Consider the following 23,449-nt stretch of genomic DNA (forward strand, 5'->3'; position numbering starts at 1 on the left):
AAAAACCCTGACTGTTTCAGACTTGTGTATAGAATACTTTACAGAACAGACCACCCGTCCTGTCTATAACAGACTTTGTACCTGATGCTGACAATGGATGTAATAAGGGTAAGCTGATCCAGCTATAGATTTTCTCTATATTTAGGAAGAAATTGCTACTAACATGGTGTTTCACCATTATAGAAATATCTACAATATTTTAGTAAACCGTTTCTGCAACATGGATCTCTGCATTGTCTTCCTCTGTTAATCCTCCTGGATAAATTACGGTAATAACCAGTTTTTATAAAAATGCCCTGTCCCTCCATGCTCTGTACTATTCAATCTGTGCTAGCACTGCTGGACTGGAGAGACTTGTGCTAAGAGGATAGTTATAGTTATACATTTTTGGGATGAACGCAGTGTTTAGGAAATGCTCCAACATTGTTTATTTCTTGGGGAATGCAAGTATTAGTAAGACGGACAAGACAGGAGGACTGGTCCCGTTTAAAAACACTCATATTGTACGGATGTAATATTTCTGGGTGCAGCTGGCATCTGTACTGTATGTATTTAGCATTATGCAGTGATACAAAACACCAGTGTATACATCTGATAAAATACATGTTTGCTTGGTTTTAGATCTTTTCAAGCCCTCCTGATGAGTCTGTGAATGAGCCAACTTCTATTTCTCCTCGCGCCCCACCTAGACAGTCCCGGAGACAGCGTAGCAAGAGGCCAGTTGCTGTGTACAACCTCTGTCTTGAACTAGATAATGGTAAGATGATCTGAAACGCCTTAATATACCCTTCTTTAATTCAGCACAGCATTGAAGAAAATGCAGTACAGCTCCTTACAATGCAGCCAAGTTAAAGGTTTGAGTAGGTGTACTATACGTTATACATCTGAACAGTAACTGGACAATCCTTGTGCTATTGGGCCGGACTCCTGGAACCTCACCGAACCTTAGAATTGAGGGGAATCAGTGTAGTGCGGAGTCCCCTTCCCCCTCTCAGGCACAGCGCCCCTGCCTGTATTGGGAACTGCTGTGCAGCTTTGTCAAAAGTGTGCAGGCAAAAGTTATAGGGGGCTCAGCTCAGTACTAGTGCAGTGCCCTCCTTTGGCCTGAGCTTTACTCTGACTTTCTGTTTGCACCATTGATTAATTTTAAGTATTGAGCGGCATCTGGTATTCACGTGATTGCCTATAACTCAATGTATTTCTTTGGACTTCAGCTATAGCTCGATATTTAAAGTCAATAGTGCTACAAAAAGTGGCAGTGTAGCCCAAGTCTTATTCTTGGGAATGATGGGGGTCATAGACGTCAGACTGCCAATAGTCATTAAGTGAAGTCAAAGCCTAGTGGCATGGGATCACTTCTTATTGATAGGAGTGGTTGTCCTCCTTTCTGTCATTTTATAGTTGTTGTTACTTACGGTAAATGCATGAATTTCAATCTTAGGTTTCGTGAACAAATTTGCAATATTTGGCTTTTGCAGGCTCTTTTTTTTTTTTCTTTGCACATGCAGCTTAAATGTGGTCTGTTAGCATAAATCAGCCTAAAGGAGCTAAGAAAATTACCGATAGAAGAGATAAACTCTCCAGTGAGACCATCATAGCAGACTGCCTGACATCTCAGATTAGTCATTCTATTTTCTCCACTATGTGGGGCCATTATACTGTATGGAGCACTATGTGGGGCCATTATACAGTATGTAGCACTATGTGGGGCCATTATACTGTGTGGAGCACTATGTGGGGCCATTATACTGTATGGAGCACTATGTCGGGCCATTATACAGTATGTAGCACTATGTGGGGCTATTATACTGTGTGGAGCACTATGTGGGGCCATTATACTGTATGGAGCACTATGTGGGGCCATTATACAGTATTGATCATGTCACCGCGAGCCACTGAGTAAGAACGTGCAGCTCCGTGTCTCTGTTGGATGGCAGGCTGTATAGTCGCGTATCATACAACAATTCAGCCTGTCCTCTAGATGTAGTAGAGCTAGGTGCATCGCTGGCCAGTTGGATTATTACATTCACTTCGGACAGGTGAGGAATATGGTTGATTATTTTTTTTATTATTCTTTTACAGGGGACATTGGCTTCAGTGGATTAGGCGTTGAGGTGACTGTGTTTTTGGTAAATTTAGATTCAATAAAGGAGTCTGTCATTATTTCAAAAAAATTACTTTGCTCTGGATGTTATTTTTTTACAATTTGACTATGGGGTTATTAATGTGGGTCTTAATAGACGTCTCTACATTACTAACCCCTTGGCTTGATGTCAGCAGCCAAAACAAAGCTGACATCAATCCACCCAACTATCACCCCACTTGCCAATGCACCAGGGCAAGTGGGAAGAGCAAGGCTAAGCGCTAGAATTGGCGCATCTTATGGATGCACCTTTTCTAGGGCAGCTGAGAGAAGATGTTTTTAGTCTGGGACGGGGCTAATATCCGCGGCCCCTTCCTAACATAGTAATATCAACCAACAGCTGTTTGCCTAGCCTTTACTTGTTATTAATTATAGGAGGACCCTATGTAATTTTTTTGTTTTTTGGCAGGATCCCCCATTTTAATCACTAGTAAAGGTTTAGTATACGGCTGTGAGCTCATCTAAATAGACTGGGAAGCTCAATATGTATTATCCCCTTCGCAGGCTATAAATATCAGCCCCCCAGCTGTCTGTTTTCCCTCTGCTAATTAATAAGATTTTGGGGGAACCCACACCATTTTTTTTCAGAAAATATATTAAGTAATAAAAAGCATGTACAGTAAGCTACACACTCAAAGCACTGATTATATATCCCACATATTTATATCAGTGTGTATATACAGTATACACTGTGTGCAGAATTATTAGGCAAGTTGTATTTTGATCACATGATACTTTTTATACATGTTGTCCTACTCCAAGCTGTTCAGGCTTGAGAGCCAACTACCAATTAAGTAAATCAGGTGATGTGCATCTCTGTAATGAGCAGGAGTGTTGTCTAATGACATCAAAACCCTATATAAAGTTTGCTTAATTATTAGGCATCTTCCTTTCCTTTGGCAAAATGGGTCAGAAGAGAGATTTGACGGGCTCTGAAAAGTCCAAAATTGTGAGATGTCTTGCAGAGGGAGGCAGCAGTCTTGAAATTGCCAAACTTTTGAAGTGTGATCACCGAACAATCAAGCGTTTCATGGCAAATAGCCAACAAGATCGCAAGAAGCGTGTTGGGCAAAAAAAGCGCAAAATAACTGTCCATGAATTTAGGAAAATCAAGCGTGAAGCTGCCAAGATGCCATTTGCCACCAGTTTTGCCATATTTAAGAGCTGCAATGTTACTGGAGTAACAAAAAGCACAAGGTGTGCGATACTCAGGGACATGGCCAAGGTAAGGAAGGCTGAAAAACGACCACCTTTGAACAATTAACGTAAGATAAAACGTCAAGACTGGGCCAAGAAATATCTTAAGACTGACTTTTCAAAGGTTTTATGGACTGATTAAATGAGAGTGACTCTTGATGGGCCAGATGGATGGGCCAGAGGCTGAATCAGTAAAGGGCAGAGAGCTCCACTCCGACTCAGACGCCAGCAAGGTGGAGGTGGGGTACTGGTATGGGCTGGGATCATGAAAGATGAACTTGTGGGACCTTTTTCGGGTTGAGGATGGAGTGAAGCTCAACTCCCAGACCTACTGCCAGTCTCTGGAAGACAACTTCTTCAAGCAGTGGTTCAGGAAGAAGTCGGTATCGTTCAAGGAAAGCAAGATTTTCATGCAGGACAATGCTCCATCACATGCCTCCAACTACTCCACAGCGTGGCTGGCCAGTAAAGGTCTCAAAGAAGAAAAAATAATGACATGGCCCCCTTGTTCACCTGATCTGAACCCCATAGAGAACCTGTGGTCCCTCATAAAATATGAGATCTACACGGAGGGAAAACAGTCCACCTCTCGGCACAGTGTCTGGGAGGCTGTGGTGGCTGCTGCACGCAATGTTGTTCGTAAACAGATCAAGCAACTAACAGAATCTATGGATGGAAGGCTGTTAAGTGTCATCATAAAGAAAGGTGGCTATATTGATTACTAATTTTTTGGCGTTATGTTTTTGCATGTCAGAAATGTATATTTTTAAATTTTGGGCAGTTATATTGGTTTACCTGGTGAAAATAAAGAAGTAAGATGGGAATATATTTGGTTTTTATTAAGTTGCCTAATAATTCTGCACAGTAATAGTTGCCTGCACAAACAGATATCCTCCTAAGATAGCCAAATCTAAAAAAAAACCACTCCAACTTCTAAAAATATTAAGCTTTGATATTTGAGTCTTTTGGGTTGATTCAGAACATAGTTGTTGATCAATAATAAAAATAATCCTCTAAAATACAACTTGCCTAATAATTCTGCACTCAGTGTATGTATATTTATTTGAAAACTGTGTAAGGCTACGTTCACATTTGCGGTCAGCGCCGCAGCGTCGGGCACCGCAGCGTCGCCGCATGCGTCATGCGCCCCTATATTTAACATGGGGGCGCATGGACATGCGTTGTGCTGCGTTTTGCGCCGCATGGCCGCAAGCGTTGGACGCAAGAAACGCTTCAAGTTGCATTTTTTTTGCGTCCAACTTTCGGCCAAAAGGGACGCATGCGGCGCAAAACGCAGCGTTTTAGCGTGCGTTTTGCCGCGTTTTTGTTTGCGTTGTGCGCTGCGGCGCCGACGCTGCGGCGCACAACGCAAATGTGAACGTAGCCTTAATGACAGAGTTACTCGTTTCAAAAGCTCATGTTAAAATCGCATTGCAATCAGCCATTTTCATGTCAATCAGATGTCATTCATATGCTGAGTGATAAAAATCGCATGACACTCATCCCACTTTTCAGGACCAATATCGGACTGTTTTTTGTTTTTTTTTACGATGATGGATATGAGCCCGTATGGTGAGGAAGCAGGGGAGGATTTCTTCTGATGACTCTTCCATAATTGTGCAGGTGTCACAGTAGAACAATGTACAATGACTCCAGTGTCTGCTAAATCTTTCTGCTGGTCTTTTGCAGTCAAGTGGGAGTTCTGATTTGCCCCTTTAGCAATCCTACAAGCAACTCTCATTGAAATTTTGCTTGGTCTTGCAGACCTTATCTTGACATTCACTGTTCCCGTTAACTGCCATTTCTTAATTTAAATTTTGGACTGAGGAAAGGGCAACTTGAAAACCTAAATCAACAGAGGAAAGGGGGAAAGGAATGAACTCAGTTCTCACCAGAGTATCACAGGACCACGGGTGTCAGGTTCAGTGTGGCTGCAATCCACTTGTAAATGCAGGCAAAGAGATATAAAAAAAAGAAACAAAGAACCAGCTCCAGGTCTTTTTATTTAATCCATAACTTGTAAAAAGTTAAAAACATATGTCATTAAATGTCAAGGGGCAAACATTTTTTTTTTTTTCTCAACTTGAAAACACTTTGCCATCTTCTTGAAGCAGCATATGATCCAAATCACAACACATCTTCTGTAAAACATGGTGGAGGCGGTGTGATGGTATGAACATGGATGGCTTCCAATGGTGTTGGGTCACTAGTGTATTGATGATGTGACTGAAGATAGAAGCAGCCGGATGAATTCTGAAGTGTACAGGGCGATACTTTCTGCAGATTCAACCAAATGCAGGAAGGGAGATTGAATGGCGCTTCACAGTACTAATGGCCAGTGACCCAAAACATACTATGACCCAGAAGTTAAAGCAAAGAAGTGGAATATTCTGCAATGGACAAGTCCATCACCAAATGTCAACCCCCTCGGGCAGAATTTGACATGCTGGAGACAAAATGTAAGGCAGAAAGAGCAACAAACAAGCAACAATCGAAGAGGCCTGGAAGAGCATCACAGAGGAGGAAATCCAGTGTTTGGTATCGTCCATGGTTTCCAGACTTCAGACAGTCATTGTCTGCAAAGCATTCTTAACAAAGTATTAACAATGAACACTTTATTTATGGTCAAATTAACTTGTCCAATTACGTTTGCGCCCCTAAAGTGAAGAGGCTTTGTAGAAAAATGGTTGCAATTCCTAAGGCTATGTGCACACGTTCAGGATTTCTTGCAGAAAATTCCTGAGAATTCCGGACATTTTCTGCAAGAAATCCGCAAGAAAACCGCATGCGTTTTTACCGCGGTTTTGACGCGTTTTTGCCGCGGTTTTGACGCGTTTTTGCTGCGTTTTTTTCCGGACACTTCCCAATGCATTTTGGAGTGGGAAATCCGCAAAAAAGACGCAAAATTAATGAACATGCTGCGTTTTTTACCGCGATGCGTTTTTACCGCGGAAAAAAACGCATCATGTGTACAAAAAGTGCAGAATTCATTAAAAATGATAGGATGCATAATATAAGCAGATTATTTGCGGTTTTATAGCGTTTTTATAGGGAAAAAACGCGAAAAAACCGCGAATAATCTGCAACGTGTGAACACAGCCTAAACGTTTCACAGGATATTTTTTGTTCAAGTTCAACACCTTTGATTAAACCTGAACATCTACACATCAATTGCATCTCAGGTGTTTCATGTTAAATCAAAAATAGTGGCACACAGAGCCTAAGTCATGGAGATTCAGTCAGTATCCAAATATTTCTGGATCTAACTGTGTATCCGGTGCTTTTCACCAGTAATAACCTTTGCATGCTTGATCTTGAATTTTCAATTATCTCAGAGCTAGTGATTAGCCTAGCTGCTATGTCTTAGGCCTCATTCACATTTCTGTATTTTTCACGTAGGCAAAAAAACTGGTACATATGTCGTATTTTTCACAGATGGATAAATAAATGTCAGAGCTCCTCCTATGCTACAATGTTGAGTACTAACAGCACACAGACTACACTGAGTGCCTATTATTTCTACATCGCAACTGACGGGTTTGGTTATCCCACTTGTGCACCACCAGAATTCCAGAAGTGCCGTGTTTTCCTACTTACTTGTACACTGATGGCATGTGTGTGCTGTTAGTGTTTTTCACAGACCCATAGACTTGTATTGGCACTTTTCATCCACGATGCTGGGGAGAGACATATGAACACCCCCAAGGACTAAAATGAGTGTGTGTTTTATCCATGAAACATATGGATAGAACACGTATGGGCAAGATGGACGTCTGAATGAGGCCGTAGACTGCACACAAGACATAAGTGATTCCTTCTCTCCTGTGACTGTGTATCACCCCGTGGAATGAGCAAGACACCTTACAGCAGTAATGAACACTGTACCTTTAAATTAAACACCAGGGTGAGCAAAACTTTCTCGCAAGCAGCACAGTCAGTTTGCCACTCTTTTATTTTGTTCTCACATCTTTATTCAGCAGTAATCTGGTCCTCTATTGTGCTGGCAGCCCATCTTATCTTGAGTCAGACTGATTTCAGCTGTTTCTTGGGGGGAATGATCTGCTCGGGAAGCTGGGGGACGGAGAAGCGGCTCATGTGTTAAAAAAAATATCATGTTCCCCTGATAAGATATGACCATTATTCATTTGTGCTAGTGATACAAAATTTTGTTGAATCGCCAGTAACCAATTAAAATTAGTAGTTCTGACCACACAGAAGTCTGAGATCTAAATCTTACCAAACTACATCTGACCGCTTTATCAAATAAATAATCTAGAGATCTAGTTAAAGGGAATCACTCCGTAAGATCACCTCTCCTCCAAACCACATACAGTGGGGCAAAAAAGTATTTAGTCAGTCAGCAATAGTGCAAGTTCCACCACTTAAAAAGATGAGAGGCGTCTGTAATTTACATCATAGGTAGACCTCAACTATGGGAGACAAACTGCGAAAAAAAAATCCAGAAAATCACATTGTCTGTTTTTTTAACATTTTATTTGCATATTATGGTGGGAAATAAGTATTTGGTCAGAATCAAAATTTCATCTCAATACTTTGTAATATATCCTTTGTTGGCAATGACAGAGGTCAAACGTTTTCTGTAAGTCTTCACAAGGTTGCCACACACTGTTGTTGGTATGTTGGCCCATTCCTCCATGCAGATCTTCTCTAGAGCAGTGATGTTTTTGGCTTTTCGCTTGGCAACACGGACTTTCAACTCCCTCCAAACGTTTTCTATAGGGTTGAGATCTGGAGACTGGCTAGGCCACTCCAGGACCTTCTTACGAAGCCACTCCTTCGTTGCCCTGGCGGTGTGCTTTGGATCATTGTCATGTTGAAAGACCCAGCCACGTTTCATCTTCAATGCCCTTGCTAATGGAAGGAGGTTTGCACTCAAAATCTCACGATACATGGCCCCATTCATTCTTTCATGTACCCGGATCAGTCGTCCTGGCCCCTTTGCAGAGAAACAGCCCCAAAGCATGATGTTTCCACCACCATGCTTTACAGTAGGTATGGTGTTTGATGGATGCAACTCAGTATTCTTTTTCCTCCAAACACGACAAGTTGTGTTTCTACCAAACAGTTCCAGTTTGGTTTCATCAGACCATAGGACATTCTCCCAAAACTCCTCTGGATCATCCAAATGCTCTCTAGCAAACTTCAGATGGGCCCGGACATGTACTGGCTTAAGCAGTGGGACACGTCTGGCACTGCAGGATCTGAGTCCATGGTGGCGTAGTGTGTTACTTATGGTAGGCCTTGTTACATTGGTCCCAGCTCTCTGCAGTTCATTCACTAGGTCCCCCCGCGTGGTTCTGGGATTTTTGCTCACCGTTCTTGTGATCATTCTGACCCCACGGGGTGGGATTTTGCGTGGAGCCCCAGATCGAGGGAGATTATCAGTGGTCTTGTATGTCTTCCATTTTCTAATTGTTGCTCCCACTGTTGATTTCTTCACTCCAAGCTGGTTGGCTATTGCAGATTCAGTCTTCCCAGCCTGGTGCAGGGCTACAATTTTATTTCTGGTGTCCTTTGACAGCTCTTTGGTCTTCACCATAGTGGAGTTTGGAGTCAGACTGTTTGAGGGTGTGCACAGGTGTCTTTTTATACTGATAACAAGTTTAAACAGGTGCCATTACTACAGGTAATGAGTGGAGGAAAGAGGAGACTCTTAAAGAGGAAGTTACAGGTCTGTGAGAGCCAGAAATCTTGATTGTTTGTTTCTGACCAAATACTTATTTCCCACCATAATATGCAAATAAAATGTTAAAAAAAACAGACAATGTAATTTTCTGGATTTTTTTTCGCAGTTTGTCTCCCATAGTTGAGGTCTACCTATGATGTAAATTACAGACGCCTCTCATCTTTTTAAGTGGTGGAACTTGCACTATTGCTGACTGACTAAATACTTTTTTGCCCCACTGTATATGGCCCAATTTTTCTTTTATCTGTTGCTACATTTCCAATTCATTAGCATTTCATTTCATGAGCTATTGAGGTGTTAAGTGCTCTGGATGTGACCTAACACTTATGGACCCGCCACCGAGGTTGTTTCCTCTCCTATCAGGAGTCTGTATAGCTTCATTGATGGCTTCATTGATCTCTGGCTTCTGATGTGTCACAGACAGAGAGCTATCAATCAAGCTAAAAAGGCAGATAGTGGGCGGAGAAGCTTGAGGGGCAGTTTAAGTGCTCTGTCACACCCAGAGCACTTAATGCTTTATTTTCATGTAAATTAAAATGCTGATTACCGTACTTGGATATAAAGCGACAGATTGAAATGGATTATAGCCATTTACACCTTTTATATAGTCTCAGACTTGTATGCCCTGTATATGTGGTTTTGGGGAGGAGGGAGTTGATCTTGCTGACAGATTCCCTTTAAGATCTGAATTTACAGGGATTTGCTTCATATGCTCACAGTCCCGGTCGGTGCTCTCTGGCCGTGCCCTGGAGCTGTGCGAAATATCTGACCTTCCAGGTTCCTCGGCGCAGTGTTTGATTTGCCGGCCTTGTGTGATGTCATTTGTACGGCACGAGGCGCCTGCAGAGCAAATCGTAAGAGGAGCTGGAAAGTCAGAAAATTCGTGCATCTCCTGTCTATGGCACTGACCTGATCTGTGGACCTGATCTGTGGGCTAACATATCTAGTTAGCCCATATCCTATATTTTAAATTGAATTTTCAACTTGCTAAAAATAAAAAATAAAAATTTCATGGACTGCCAACATTTTTTCTGGACACATTTAAAAAAAAAAAAATACAAAAAAAAATCAGTATGCATCTTGTAACGCTATCACAATCAAACTAGTAGAGGTGAGCATATACTATAGTTAGTTGTCGGATAAATGGAAATCTGTATTGCCAGTTAATGCATGCTTTGAAAATACACAAGTAAATGGAACGATAGCTCAGCACTTACGCACCATCGTGCCAACGGTTAAGTTTTCCAACAGTTACACTTACTGCATAAACTTTAATAATGAAAATGATCCCTCATATATAAATGGAAACCTAATTTCATCTGCGCATATTTTCTCCACATTTCCTATATAGAAGTCCATTAAGTGAATACATAATATCAAGCAAGGAAATGCATTTTTAAAACCGAATGCTGTGGGCATAATATTTGCGGGTTCGATGCAGGCGTCACAGTTGATCCATAGCCCTCCTCACCAGAGCACAAGTCTACAGAGTTTAGCAAATCAGCAGCTTTATGCCTATAGCATTTTCTTTTGTAACTGCAGTTCCTTAGAAATCAACCTTTCTGTTTACTGTAAATGTAGCATTGTGCTCTTTTGTCTTTTACTTGTTCTTTTGAAAAACTTACGACATCTTGCTGTAATTCTAAATATGTAGACTGACTATTATTCTAGTCATATATAATATACAGCACATTCATATACAGGGGGTATGGCAACAAAAACATCATTTATCTACTGAGAACCTAAATTCAGTTCTGATGTGTTTTTAAAAATGTATCACTGCTGGTAAACAATAAGGAATGAACAACAGAATATAATCCATCGTCATGTCAAGTAAACCTCACTGTAAGGTCACGTTCACACATTCAGTATTTGGGCAGTGTATTACATTAGTATTTAGAAGCCAAAACCAGGAGTGGAACAATCAGCGGAAAAGTATAATAGAAACATATGCACCACGTCTGTATTTATCACCCACTCCTGAGTTTGTCTTACAAATACTGATGGAAAATACTGACCAAATACTGAACGTATGAATGTGGCCTGCTTTAGAGTAACCATCGTTTAAACGTTTATTTTATAAATCAATAGTACACATGATAATAGGAAACTTCGTAATATATCTTATCTGAGAGATTTGCTTCTTTCTTCACCAGAAAGGATCGATAATTTAAAGTAGTCTGTAAAAGGCAGATTGTTATATTCTATGTAGAGTGGAGGGGGAAAGAGAAGAGAGGAGCTCGAGGCAAAGCCCCTTCCATCTACATAGAAACTTATCAGCACCAACTGTGTTCTCCGATCTCAGGAATGGAACAGTAGGTCTTCACCGAATACAGATTTGACCCTAGAATTGAGAAATTTGAAAATAACTCCTCAGTCCTGGAGGAGCAAAAAAGCAGATTACTCTGATAAAATATATTACAAAGTTGCTTCTTTTTACGTATATTATTGATTCCATCTAATAATTATAAAATGGAGGGTGCACTTTAAATCTTAACAGTTTAGGCACTCACGTCTCCAATCTGTTTTTGCTACCATAACCTTCAGCGTTCATCTATGACTAGGAAACTTTTCCAGAATTTCACGCTACTGAAGCAGTGTCGTGGAATACATATCACGCTCATGTTCTCCCATGTTCCTCTGCTTTGAACAATAGGAGGCACGTCCTGTATGCTATACGTATGCCCTTTAAAGGGATTTTCAAACTATTTTTAAAGTGATCAGAGGGAAACTACCATTGCTGAAATAAAAAAAAAAATGCATATTTATACTCGCAATCCGCCCCCTGGTCTACCATTGACGCTCTAATGGTGACTTTAAAAACATGATGGAAAACCTCTGAAATTATAATGCAAGACTATGCATAAATTTCATAAATTTGCAATTATTAGCTCATGATACAGTTAGATGAAAATAAAAAGGGGCTTTATCCTGCGGTCTCGTACATGGGCCAACCGTTCACAGCATGGCACCCCAGGAAAATATAGAGCAGGATTGGTATTGATGCAAAAGTACTGCTGGTTATACATAGAGTATAGCTCATGGGAAGAAGTACATGGGGCCAGGCAAATATCGCAGAGTGCGTGTAACCCTTATGTATTCCTCCATATTTGTGAGGCAGGTGAACTTGAGTAGTCCGATGATGCAGTCAACACTTTGTAGAGCTCTGACATCTGGCTAACGATTTTATGTGCAAGGGCGCTGCAGCATTTTTCTGAGTCTACATTAGATAGAAGTACCAGCAACCTGCCAACAGATCCACCCCAAAATCACAGCAAAGTGATATTTTATACGGAAAAGATTTAAGCAGTCACTGATGTGAGATCAATATGTTAGGCAGGCTATAGCTCCGCTCCAAAGGAAGTTTTAGAGATGTGGCTGTAACTTTGTATCTGTGAAGTGAGAAATGATGGTGGAAGATGGTTTCTGTGTAATATACATGGAGAGCAGACGGTGTTCTACATCACATCTGCTATACAGTATGCTCCCCATTTCTAACAGGCGCGTTCCTCAGCCAATAGTCCGGCACATTTACCGTGTAGGAAGTTGTCTATTGGTCACTCGTTCAGCAAGGATCCTTCAATGTGGTTTAGAAGCACCTTTACATAATAATTCTATTTCAACACCTCTGTTTTCGGTGTCTAAACATCATCCTGATCCATTGGCAACACAAAACCGATAAATACACCACTGACCTCTTTATTTTTAGTTTTTCATTTTCTACCTTTTAAACCTGAGCACTTGGCTTTCACTTATAAATGAAGGCCGTCCCTATCATTCAGCAGCACTGTAGTGTACTGCCTCTGGTAAAGATTGGGTTTAAAATTGAAGCATTAAGTATATGTCTAATCTAAGGGCCTGATTTATCCAAGCATTTACAATGCTGGGGTGCAAAGCTTTAAAAAGTCACACAACTCAAGACTGCACTACAATTTTTTTTTTTTGTTTTCATGCCATTTTTGCCCAGCTCCGACAGTGTGCAGAGCTGGGGTGGTACAGGGGCATGGCATCTGTGGCGTTCCCTACATCACATATCTTATTCCTGGAGAGACTGGAGTAGGATTTGTGGTGAGTCACGAGGTGTACGCCACTCATCAGATGCTCCTGATTCATGAAGAGGTGTGCGCTGACTGCAGCTCATCTCATCAGGACCTACGTGAACATCACCGGTTTTGATGAATTGGGACCTAGGTCTTTTACTACTTTTGTTCATTATTCCAAGGAAGAGGAAAGAAGTGTCGTTGCAATAATGCTATTTATGTGTAACTTGTGCTGTTGTTTAGCTTCGGTAGGTGTCTATTATTTGGAAAAGAAACCTTTAATAATGATTTGAAATCTTTCCTGATAAGTGTAGACCGGTGCTGTCATTGACGTAGTAATTGCTTGATCAGCTACAAATCTTTGGTTGAATTGCTGTCTTTGTATTTTTTATTTTAAGTTTCTTTTTGAACCACTAACACAGAAAGGGTGTTGTCAAAGGTCCTAAAGGTGCATGCCTGCTATACATTCTTAGGGCTTGTGCAGATGACTGTATAATTTGGATGAGTGCTGATTTTGACGGATAGAACTCGTGCCCAGTTTATTCTCTGTGGCTGTCCATATGTCCGGCCAAGTGGTCAGAGGAAAAGAATTGCAGCATGCACGATTTGCTTCCAAGAATTGGATGGCGCTCGCTCATTCATGTCTAAAAGTCTGTGAAAAAATTTGGATGGCACTTGGATGACATCCCAGCGTGGTCTGATTTTAACAGGCTGACATTATTGAAAAACTGGAGACACCTCCAAGAAAATGTAATCAAACTCTGATCAGACTGTGAGTAGCACTCTCTCTGATGGAGAGGGAGAACGGTTATCTGCACCTAAGTTTATGGTGTACATTTAAGGAAGCACTCCAATCAAAATGTGTATCCTCTACTGCAGTCATCATATTATATAGCACTGTGTAGTTACAATTGCTCATTTTGCCTTTCTACCTTGATGATTCTTCTGTTTTCCATTAGGTCTGTGACTGTTATGGGATTAAAAACCAACTAAGCTCTATGTGGAAATAGGACGTCAATTTTCCCTGTATGAGTCATAATTCACAGCAAAAGTCAATGGCAAGGGAAGGAGGGAGCAGGTGGGACATGAGTTGAAGAGGGGAATGATAAATGCAGGGAGAAGAGACTTCCTGTTTCTACATAAAGCCAAGATAAAAAGAATTGACTGGGTTGAAAGACAAAATGACCAATTTTAAGTACACAAACTTTGATGGGAGTGCTTCTTTAATGGCTGTTTTTTACCAGTATATGCAGTTAGTATATACTTGTATGTATGTTTATATATAACACTAGATGGTGGCCCGATTCTAACGCATCGGATATTCTAGAATATGCATGTCCACGTAGTATATTGCACAGCCCACATAGTATATTGCCCAGCGACGTAGTATATTGCCCAGCGATGTAGTATATTGCCCAATGACTTGGTATATTGCCCAGCGACGTAGTATATTGCCCAGTGACGTAGTATACAGCACAGAGCCACATAGTATATTGCACAGTGACGTAGTATATTGCCCAGTGATGTAGTATATTGCACATCGACGTAGTATACAGCAGAGCCACGTAGTATATTGCCCAGCAACGTAGTATATTGCCCAGTGATGTAGTATATTGCACATCGACGTAGTATACAGCACAGTGCCACGTAGTATATTGCACAGCCCACATAGTATATTGCCCAGCGACGTAGTATATTGCCCAGCGATGTAGTATATTGCCCAATGACTTGGTATATTGCCCAGCGACGTAGTATATTGCCCAGTGACGTAGTATACAGCACAGAGCCACATAGTATATTGCACAGTGACGTAGTATATTGCCCAGTGATGTAGTATATTGCACATCGACGTAGTATACAGCACAGAGCCACGTAGTATATTGCCCAGCAATGTAGTATATTGCCCAGTGATGTAGTATATTGCACATCGACGTAGTATACAGCACAGAGCCACGTAGTATATTGCCCAGCCATGTAGTATATTGCCCAGCTACGTAGTATATTGCCCAGCCACGTATGTCACAGGTTAAAAAAATAAAAAATAAACATACTCCCCTTCCGATCCGAGGGCCCCTTGTAGTTCTAACATACTCATCTTCCGAGCCGAGGGCGCCTTGTAGTTCTGTCGCCTGTGCGCGGTGCAGGCGGCAGCTTCCGGTCCCAGGGTGTGATGACGTCGCGGTCACATGACCGTGACGTCATGGCAGGTCCAGCTCCCGTACCATCGCTGGCACCGGAACCTGCCGCTTGCATGGAGAGGTCACCGGAGCGTCGCGAGGAGCGGGAAAGGTGAGTATATAATAATCTTTTATTTTTTTTATTATTTTTAATATTAGATCCTTTTACTATTGACGCTGCTTAGGCAGCGTCAATAGTAAAAACTTGGTCACACAGGGTTAATAGCGGCGGTAACGGAGTGAGTTACCCGCGGCATAACGCGGTCCGTTACCGCTGGCATTAACCCTGTGTGAGTGGTGACTGCGGGGAGTATGGAGCGGACACTGACTGCAGGGGATTAGGGAGGGACTAATCGAACTCTGGCCGTCGCTGATTTGTCGCGGCAGCCATGACAGGCAGCTGCCGAGACCAATCAGCGAATGAATATCCGTGACAGAAAGAAGGACAGAAGGAAAGACAGTAAGACTGAAGTGACCCTTAGACAATTATATAGTAGATATTATATATGAGATGTCATTTGTACACAGTTTGCCATAATTTCCTATTAGAACATCCATTGACACAAGGAGGAAGAGAAGAAAGACATAACGTGGCTGGAAGTTCGTAAATTGCATAAATTCACATGACGTCCACCAGCAGCCAGAGCGGATCCTTAATATTGTTTATTTCTCAAACTGTTAGGACTCTACATGGTACAGTCACTGCCGAACTTGCTGCCTGGCTTGGGAAAACCAGTTCAAATGTGGAAAAAAAATTGGGTAATTTGCTCAGGCAGATTTTGTAGAGTTTTGTAAAGCTTGAGGTTTATTTTTTTCATATGTACATGGTTCTTCATGGAGAATAAAATATTTTTCTAAAGTGATGCTTTGTTTTATATAGTGTTTAAATCATTTTGTCCGTGCTGTGTGCTTTATGCTTGTAGGAGAGGTGAATTTATGGTTTTACCGCATGGATTTTCTTTGCCAATTATGGTTACTGTGCACTAGAGCCTAAAATTTTTCTGCAAATGGGTTGTTTGGATTATTTTTCTTTCCATTTTACCAATTCAAAGTGTATGAAAGTACTGTACTTCAGACCTTTCAGTTAGCGACAATCTGTGTTAGTATTGGGCTGCGGTATATGCTGTTATTGACTTGGATTTCTCAAATGTAGAATAGGAGCAACAGATTTAGTGCAATTTGCAGTTACTTCAATTTCCTTGTATTGCCTTCATTCACTCTTATTACACGTCTTTTATAGAGGTGATTGATCTAGCTTCTTGCAGGCTCAGAAAGAATTGTTTTGCCTTATACAGTATTGAATACATGTCAGTATGCCTGTTCGTTGGCTATGATATGGACAACGAAAATGGACCCTGCCAAATCTACCTTTTGGGAATAAAATGTAAAGAATTTAAGACAAAATATTAAGTGCAAATGCCATGCAAAAATGTATTTACCGAAACGTAGGACAATAAACCTGTCTAGATAGACTTAATTTGCTGCAGTTGAATGTAGAAGAGCCGGAGTATGATTTCAGTATTTCCCTCTGAAATTGGAAAAAGAGCAAACAATTAGAAAACAATGTATTAAAAAGCTGCTAAACTTTTCACTAAACAGGAGCGCTTTTTATGTGTATTTAACTGTGAAATTGATAAGTTCAGCATTATAGTAGACTTAAATAAAAGATTAAAATACTGATCTCTCTGAAATGGATTTTTTTTTCCCTTTCTGCTTCTTTCAAGTGCTGCTTGCGAAGTGTGGGTTGAGTCCAGACTAGAGTTCATGTTAATAAAGTGAGGCCAATTATGGAGATTAAAATTTGACGTACTTGTTCATAAATAATGTACGTGTTTTTAAATTGCCCTCAGTAGTATATTTCATTGTACATATAGGCAGGAGCAAGACCGTAGGCTGCAAATCAAAAGTATAAAGACAGGTCAGACAGCTCAATAACGTTTCTGTCTTATGGATCGGGAGTTTGGTATGGCTGTAAAGTTACTGGCCTTGGTTTAGAATAAATTCATTACATTATTAGAAAATTGTATTGTGTTTGAACAGAACAACATACGGTAATTGATTCTTTTTCTTAGTATATTATTTATACACTAGATGTTGGCCAGATTCTAACACATCGGGTATTCTAGAATATGTATGAATGTATATAGCACCCACATAGTATATAGCACAGGCCATGTAGTATATAGGAGGCATGTAGTATATAGCAGACAAATACTACCTGGCCTGTGCTATATACTATGTGGCTGCTATATACATTCATACATATTCTAGAATACCTGATGCGTTAATACAGGCCACGCAGTACATAACACAGCCCACGTACTATATAACACAGCCCACGTAGTATATAGCAGCCACGCAGTATATAACACAGGCGACGTAGTATATCACACAGCCCACGCAGTATATCACACAGCCCACGCAGTATATCACACAGCCCACGCAGTATATCACACTGCCCATGTAGTATATAGCACAGCCCCCGCAGTATATCACTCTGCCCATGTAGTATATAGCACAGCCCCCGCAGTATATCACACTGCCCATGTAGTATATAGCACAGCCCCCGCAGTATATCACTCTGCCCATGTAGTATATAGCACAGCCCATGCAGTATATCACACAGCCCACGCAGTATTTAGCAGTGTGGGCACCATATCCCTGTTAAAAAAAAAAATAAAAAAAAATAATAACAATTAAAATAAAAAATAGTGATATACTCACCCACCGGGATCCACCGAAGCTCTGGCGATGGCGCGCGGCTGCCGCCATCTTCCGTTCCCAGGATGCATTGCGAAATTACCCAGAAGACTTAGCGGTCTCGTGAGACCGCTAAGCCTTCTGGGTAATTTCGCAATGCATCTCTGGAAACGGAAGATGGCGGCAGCCGCGTGCGGCTTGGCGGACTACGGAGGGTGAGAATAGCAGGTTTTTTGTTTTTTTTTTATTTTTAACATTACATTTTTTTACTATTGATGCTGCATAGGCAGCATCAATAGTAATAAGTTGGGGACACATAGGGTTAATAGCAGCGGTAACTGAGTGCGTTACCCGCAGCATAACGCGGTCTGTTACCGCTGCCATTAACCCTGTGTGAGCGCTGACTGGAGGGGAGTATGGAGCGGGCGCCGGGCACTGACTGCGGGGAGTAGGGAGCGGCCATTTTGCCGCCGGACTGTGCCCGTCACTGATTGGTCGTGGCCGTTTTGCCGCGACCAATCAGCGACTTGGATTTCCATGACAGAGACCGCGACCAATGAATATCCGTGATAGACAGACAGACGGAAGTGACCCTTAGACAATTATATAGTAGATTAATCCTAATTGACCTAAAACAGGAAAGGTTCATGTCAGATATTGAGAAAAACATGCATATGTGTCTTTTTTTATATAGTGTATATAAACTTCTGGTTTCAACTGTACATATTGATATAGGATCTTGGAAATGGGAATTTTCCATTAAATCCAGGACTCGGAGGTGACTCCTTACCTAATTGTAGGTTCCTGCCCACACATCTCTGAATTCTGATGCTTTCATTCTCTCTGAAACTTATATTTAAAATACCACAAAACTTTTTGATTGTAAAGGGAATCATTTTCTGTTTCGTTCATTTGTTTGACATTCAAGAAAATAATGCTGAACTACAACATCAGTTCCAAAAAAAGTTGGGACAATGTGTAAAATATAAAGAGAACAGCAATGCAATAATTTGGAAATCTCAATATTGTATTCAGAGCAGAATCTAGAACACGTATCAGAAGGTGAAAGTTAGCCATTTTTCCACTTCATTTCCAAAAGTTAATTCGAATTAGAAGTTGACAGCAGCAACTCATCTAGAAAAAAAAGTTGGGACAGGCTTAACAGAAGGGTGAAAAAGCGGTACGTGAAATCAGCAATTGCAAGTGAAAGCTCTATCATACAACATTTGCTCCCATTCAGACAACGTCCCTTTCAGGGAAGGCTTTGCAGATTTCTGAAAATAGTGCTAAACCACATGCTGCATCCATCACGACAAGGGAGTTTGGGTCATGAACCGGCCACCAGTAGTCTGGACTTTTCACCAATAGAAAAAAATTGTCACGTTATGAAACCAAGAATCCGTCAAAGACCGAGGACTTTTGAGCAGCTGTAATCCTACATCAGACAAGAATGAGACCACGTTCCTCTCCCAAACACCTGCAATTGGTCTCTAAAGAAGATGGTAGACCTGGCTCTTATCATACTTTTTCAGATGTGTCGCTGCCATCAATTTCTAAATTAGTTAATTTTTTAATTGAAAGTTAGACATTTTTCCATTTCATCTTCTGATTTGTGTTCTATGTTCTCCTGAATGAATTTAATATGGCTGTAGGAGATCTCCAGATCTTTGCATTCTTGCTTTCTTTACATTTTTTAACATTTTAAGGTGTCCCAACTTTTTGAAACTGGGGGTGTAACTAATAGTACACAATCCTAATTTTTCTATTAATGAAATGGCAACAGAGCGGATTCTCTATTGAATTTTCCTTTTCTTGTAAGGCATTTGTGATACAAAGAAAACAGCAGGCGCCATTCAGGTAAGGCTACATTGAAAGCGATGGTTTATGACCCTGAAATGTTAGGACTGCACCTTTAACACAGCCGACATCAAGTTCTATAGACAGAGCATTGCGCGGGTATTCCAAGGATGCTGCTAGATGATGGTTTGCTGGCAATACTCTCTCAGCGCTCTAGCACAGAAGTGTGGAAAACAATATCCTTTACTTAGGAAACATTGTTTTGCATATTAGTTTCCAAGTTCTTGCAAGCTAATATAATACCATTTCCCCTTTTACACTATCAATTATGCAGCTCAATGCATACCAACCTGATGACAAAATTATTCCAGATAAGTAGTAATGCTTAATGACTAGAAACGTCATCCATCTTTATCGTGTACATTTTTTAAATAGATTGCTTCAGAGAGGACTCTTGAGTGAATGCTTTCTGTTTTACTTTTCTCTAATTGCTTTCTTTGGTTATACATTGTCCCCATTTGCTCCCTGGTAAATCTTCCTGTGGAAAAGGATTCAATGAAGTTGCCAGATCATTTTTTTTTTTTTTTGTCTTCGTTACACACTTGTTGCAAAAAAAAAAAAAAAATGCATTTGTTCTTTTTACATCTATCTATATGTAAATGTATATCTGTGGGAGCATAGATGGGATATATCTGTATATAAATACATAACGTATAGGAGAGTATTCAGTAGCATCGAAATTCCACACTTTGGTTTGTTGCAAAATATTTGTTGTATTGTGGATGATTTTTTGGTGTGTAAACATAAAAGTGCTGTGAAACTGCCATACAATTAATGTACAAAGCCTCCAAAAAGAACTATGGATGAGGTTCTCAAATATGTATGGCCTGTAATATTGTCCATACTGTAATACAGCTTTCAGTTTTTCCTGTACCATTTAACAGAGTAATGTTGCAGGCGAGTTTAACCCCTTCACGATATCCGCCGTACATGTATGGCGTATGTCGGATGCGGCTGTATGGAGCGGGTGAGTTCGCCCTATACTCACAGCCAGCACCTGCCTCTAATGATTGCGGGGTGGCAGTGCATTAACAACGTGCCGGCAGGCGCGGCCGTCTATGCGCCCATTGGCACATCTGTGACGTAATCGCTGGTTGCTACTGGTCTGTTGAAGACCTCCGTGCTTCTCTTTACAGAGCTCTCTTGAAACCCTGCCTGTGGCCTGGCTTCAAAGTAGACCATGATTTTTACTATATGCAGCAGTATTGCAGTATATAGCACACGCGATCAGACCATCGCAGCTTCAAGTCCCTTAGACTGAGTACTGTGTATAAAAAATATATCTAAAAAGTATTTTAAAAAAACACATGCAGTATTGCCACATTAAGAAAAGTCTAATCTATCAAAATATAAAAATAATTGAACGGATACCATAAATGGAAAAAAATTGAAGAATGACCACAAAAAATTGCTGTAACACGCAATCAAAACCTCATACGTATCCCAAAATGATATCCATAAAAAATCTGTCTCGTCCCGCAAAAAATAAGACATCACACAGCTCCATCAGCCGGAAAATTAAAATGTTACGGGGGTTTGAAAATGGTGATGCAACCCCCCCACCCCAATTTTTTTTTTTCACTGCTAAAATAATAAGAGAACTGTCCATGTTTGGCATCACCGTAACCTACTGGTGAAGAAAATCATATTGCATGATCAGTTTTAGCAATGTAAACCATAAAAATAATTCTTAAACAGTCAGCATTGCCTTTTTTCTCAATTTCTCCCCAATTTATTTTTTTTTTTTGCCTTTTTACGGTACACTGTGGTAAAATGAATGATGTCATTCAAAAGTACAAATTGTCCTGCACAAAAACAAGTCCGCATATGTCCATGTGGACAGAAAAATAAAATATGCATGGCTCTGTGAAGGAGAGGAAAAAACTAAGTCGCAATGAAATTGGTCATGTCGTGAAGAGATTAATACAGTTTTATTTAAATATCACACAAATTACATATTGCATACGTACACATTGTATATAATGCAAGATCAAATCTTTAAAGGGAAGGTGCCACCAGTTTTCTTGTAGTTTGTTTTTTTTTTAAATTAAGCTTAAAATAGTAAATAAAATGTATTAATGCAATGTTTGCACTGTTTGCAAACATTTCTATATGAAAAATATTATATATTTTCTTACAAATATATATATTGACCACTAGGGGGAGCATTTTCCGTTTTAGACCTCAAGCAGCTATAGTGAGACGTACCAGCTTTACTGCTAGCTGGAAAATCTTGGCAGTAACTGCTGACATCAGCATTTCCCTCCCCTTTTGGGTGGTCTAATATCCCTGGGGCAGAATGAAGAGCTGCATCACAGGGCAGAGCCATTTTGTGTGTGACTGCCCTGTGATCTGCTATCACCAGCAGTTACTGCATCAGAAGCACAGTTAGTTTATGTGGTGTGTATGGAGCAGCATTGTCTGTGCAGAGCTGTCTGTGCCTCATCCCTCAGTAATAAGAAGGAGCTCCAGGTCTGCAGTGAATGGCCAGGCATTGTGGAGGGAGGGGAGAGATGCATTGTATGGCAGAGAGAGGTGTCAGGTGTCACCTCTCTCTGCCGGCTGGGAATGCAGCTTAATGGAGTGAATGGAGCTCCTGTGATAGAGAGTAAGTGGAGCTGGGCAGAGAGCACTGGGCTATAATAAAATGGCTGCTAGTCACACCTACAGCAGTGAGTTGTGCAGCCCACAGAGGCGTGTCCAGCTCACTGCTAATGCAGCTACAATGTTAAAGATGGGGTCAGCGCCGGTCTATTAGCTCCTATGTCCATGGGGTGCTGTAAAATGACACTGCTAGTGCCCTGCTACTGCTGCAAAACCAAGATGTCAACCCCCAGTTCCTTCTTTAAACACACATAACACACGAAATCTGTTTCACATGCATTTAAAACTTGGTTATAGCAGCATGTTATGCTACATTACAGTGATTTATTAATGATCTACAAACGCGGTACCTTACCTTTAACAATTTTTTTTCTGTTAAAAACCGCCAAAGCTGGGAGCATTTTCTCGTACTAATTTTTTTTTTTTATTTAATTGTCCCTTTATATAGCGTTCTTAATTCCACAGCGCTGTACAGGAGTGTGAGGAAACAAGAGAACCAGGCAGATACAGAGACAACATACAGGTCCTTCTAAAAAAATTAGCATATAGTGTTAAATTTCATTATTTACCATAATGTAATGATTACAATTAAACTTTCATATACTATAGATTCATTATCCACCAACTGAAATTTGTCAGGTCTTTTATTGTTTTAATACTGATGATTTTGGCATACAACTCCTGATAACCCAAAAAACCTGTCTCAATAAATTAGCATATTTCACCCGTCCAATCAAATAAAAGTGTTTTTTAATAACAAACAAAATAACCATCAAATAATAATGTTCAGTTATGCACTCAATACTTTGTCGGGAATCCTTTGGCAGAAATGACTGCTTCAATGCGGCGTGGCATGGAGGCAATCAGCCTGTGACACTGCTGAGATGTTATGGAGGCCCAGGATGCTTCAATAGCGGCCTTAAACTCATCCAGAGTGTTGGTCTTGCGTCTCTCAACTTTCTCTTCACAATATCCCACAGATTCTCTATGGGGTTCAGGTCAGGAGAGTTGGCAGGCCAATTGA

At 40.7% G+C, this 23,449-nt stretch overlaps 1 protein-coding gene across 2 annotated transcripts in view; it reads left to right on the top strand.

Annotated features, from left to right (window-relative positions):
* The window catches only part of ARHGAP10 (Rho GTPase activating protein 10), a 348,249-nt gene that overhangs the window by 223,748 nt on the left and 101,052 nt on the right, over window positions 1-23,449 (top strand). The window contains exon 19 of one of the 2 annotated variants that reach the window (XM_077279301.1): window positions 622-757. The exons of the other annotated variant lie outside the window; for it this stretch is intronic. Within the exon in view, the coding sequence (XP_077135416.1) occupies window positions 622-757 (136 nt within the window). The remainder of the gene's footprint in view (window positions 1-621; window positions 758-23,449) is intronic. 2 annotated transcript variants of the gene reach the window in all.

This window comes from Ranitomeya variabilis, chromosome 1 (assembly GCF_051348905.1).
Source record: "Ranitomeya variabilis isolate aRanVar5 chromosome 1, aRanVar5.hap1, whole genome shotgun sequence".
NCBI lineage: Eukaryota > Metazoa > Chordata > Amphibia > Anura > Dendrobatidae > Ranitomeya > Ranitomeya variabilis.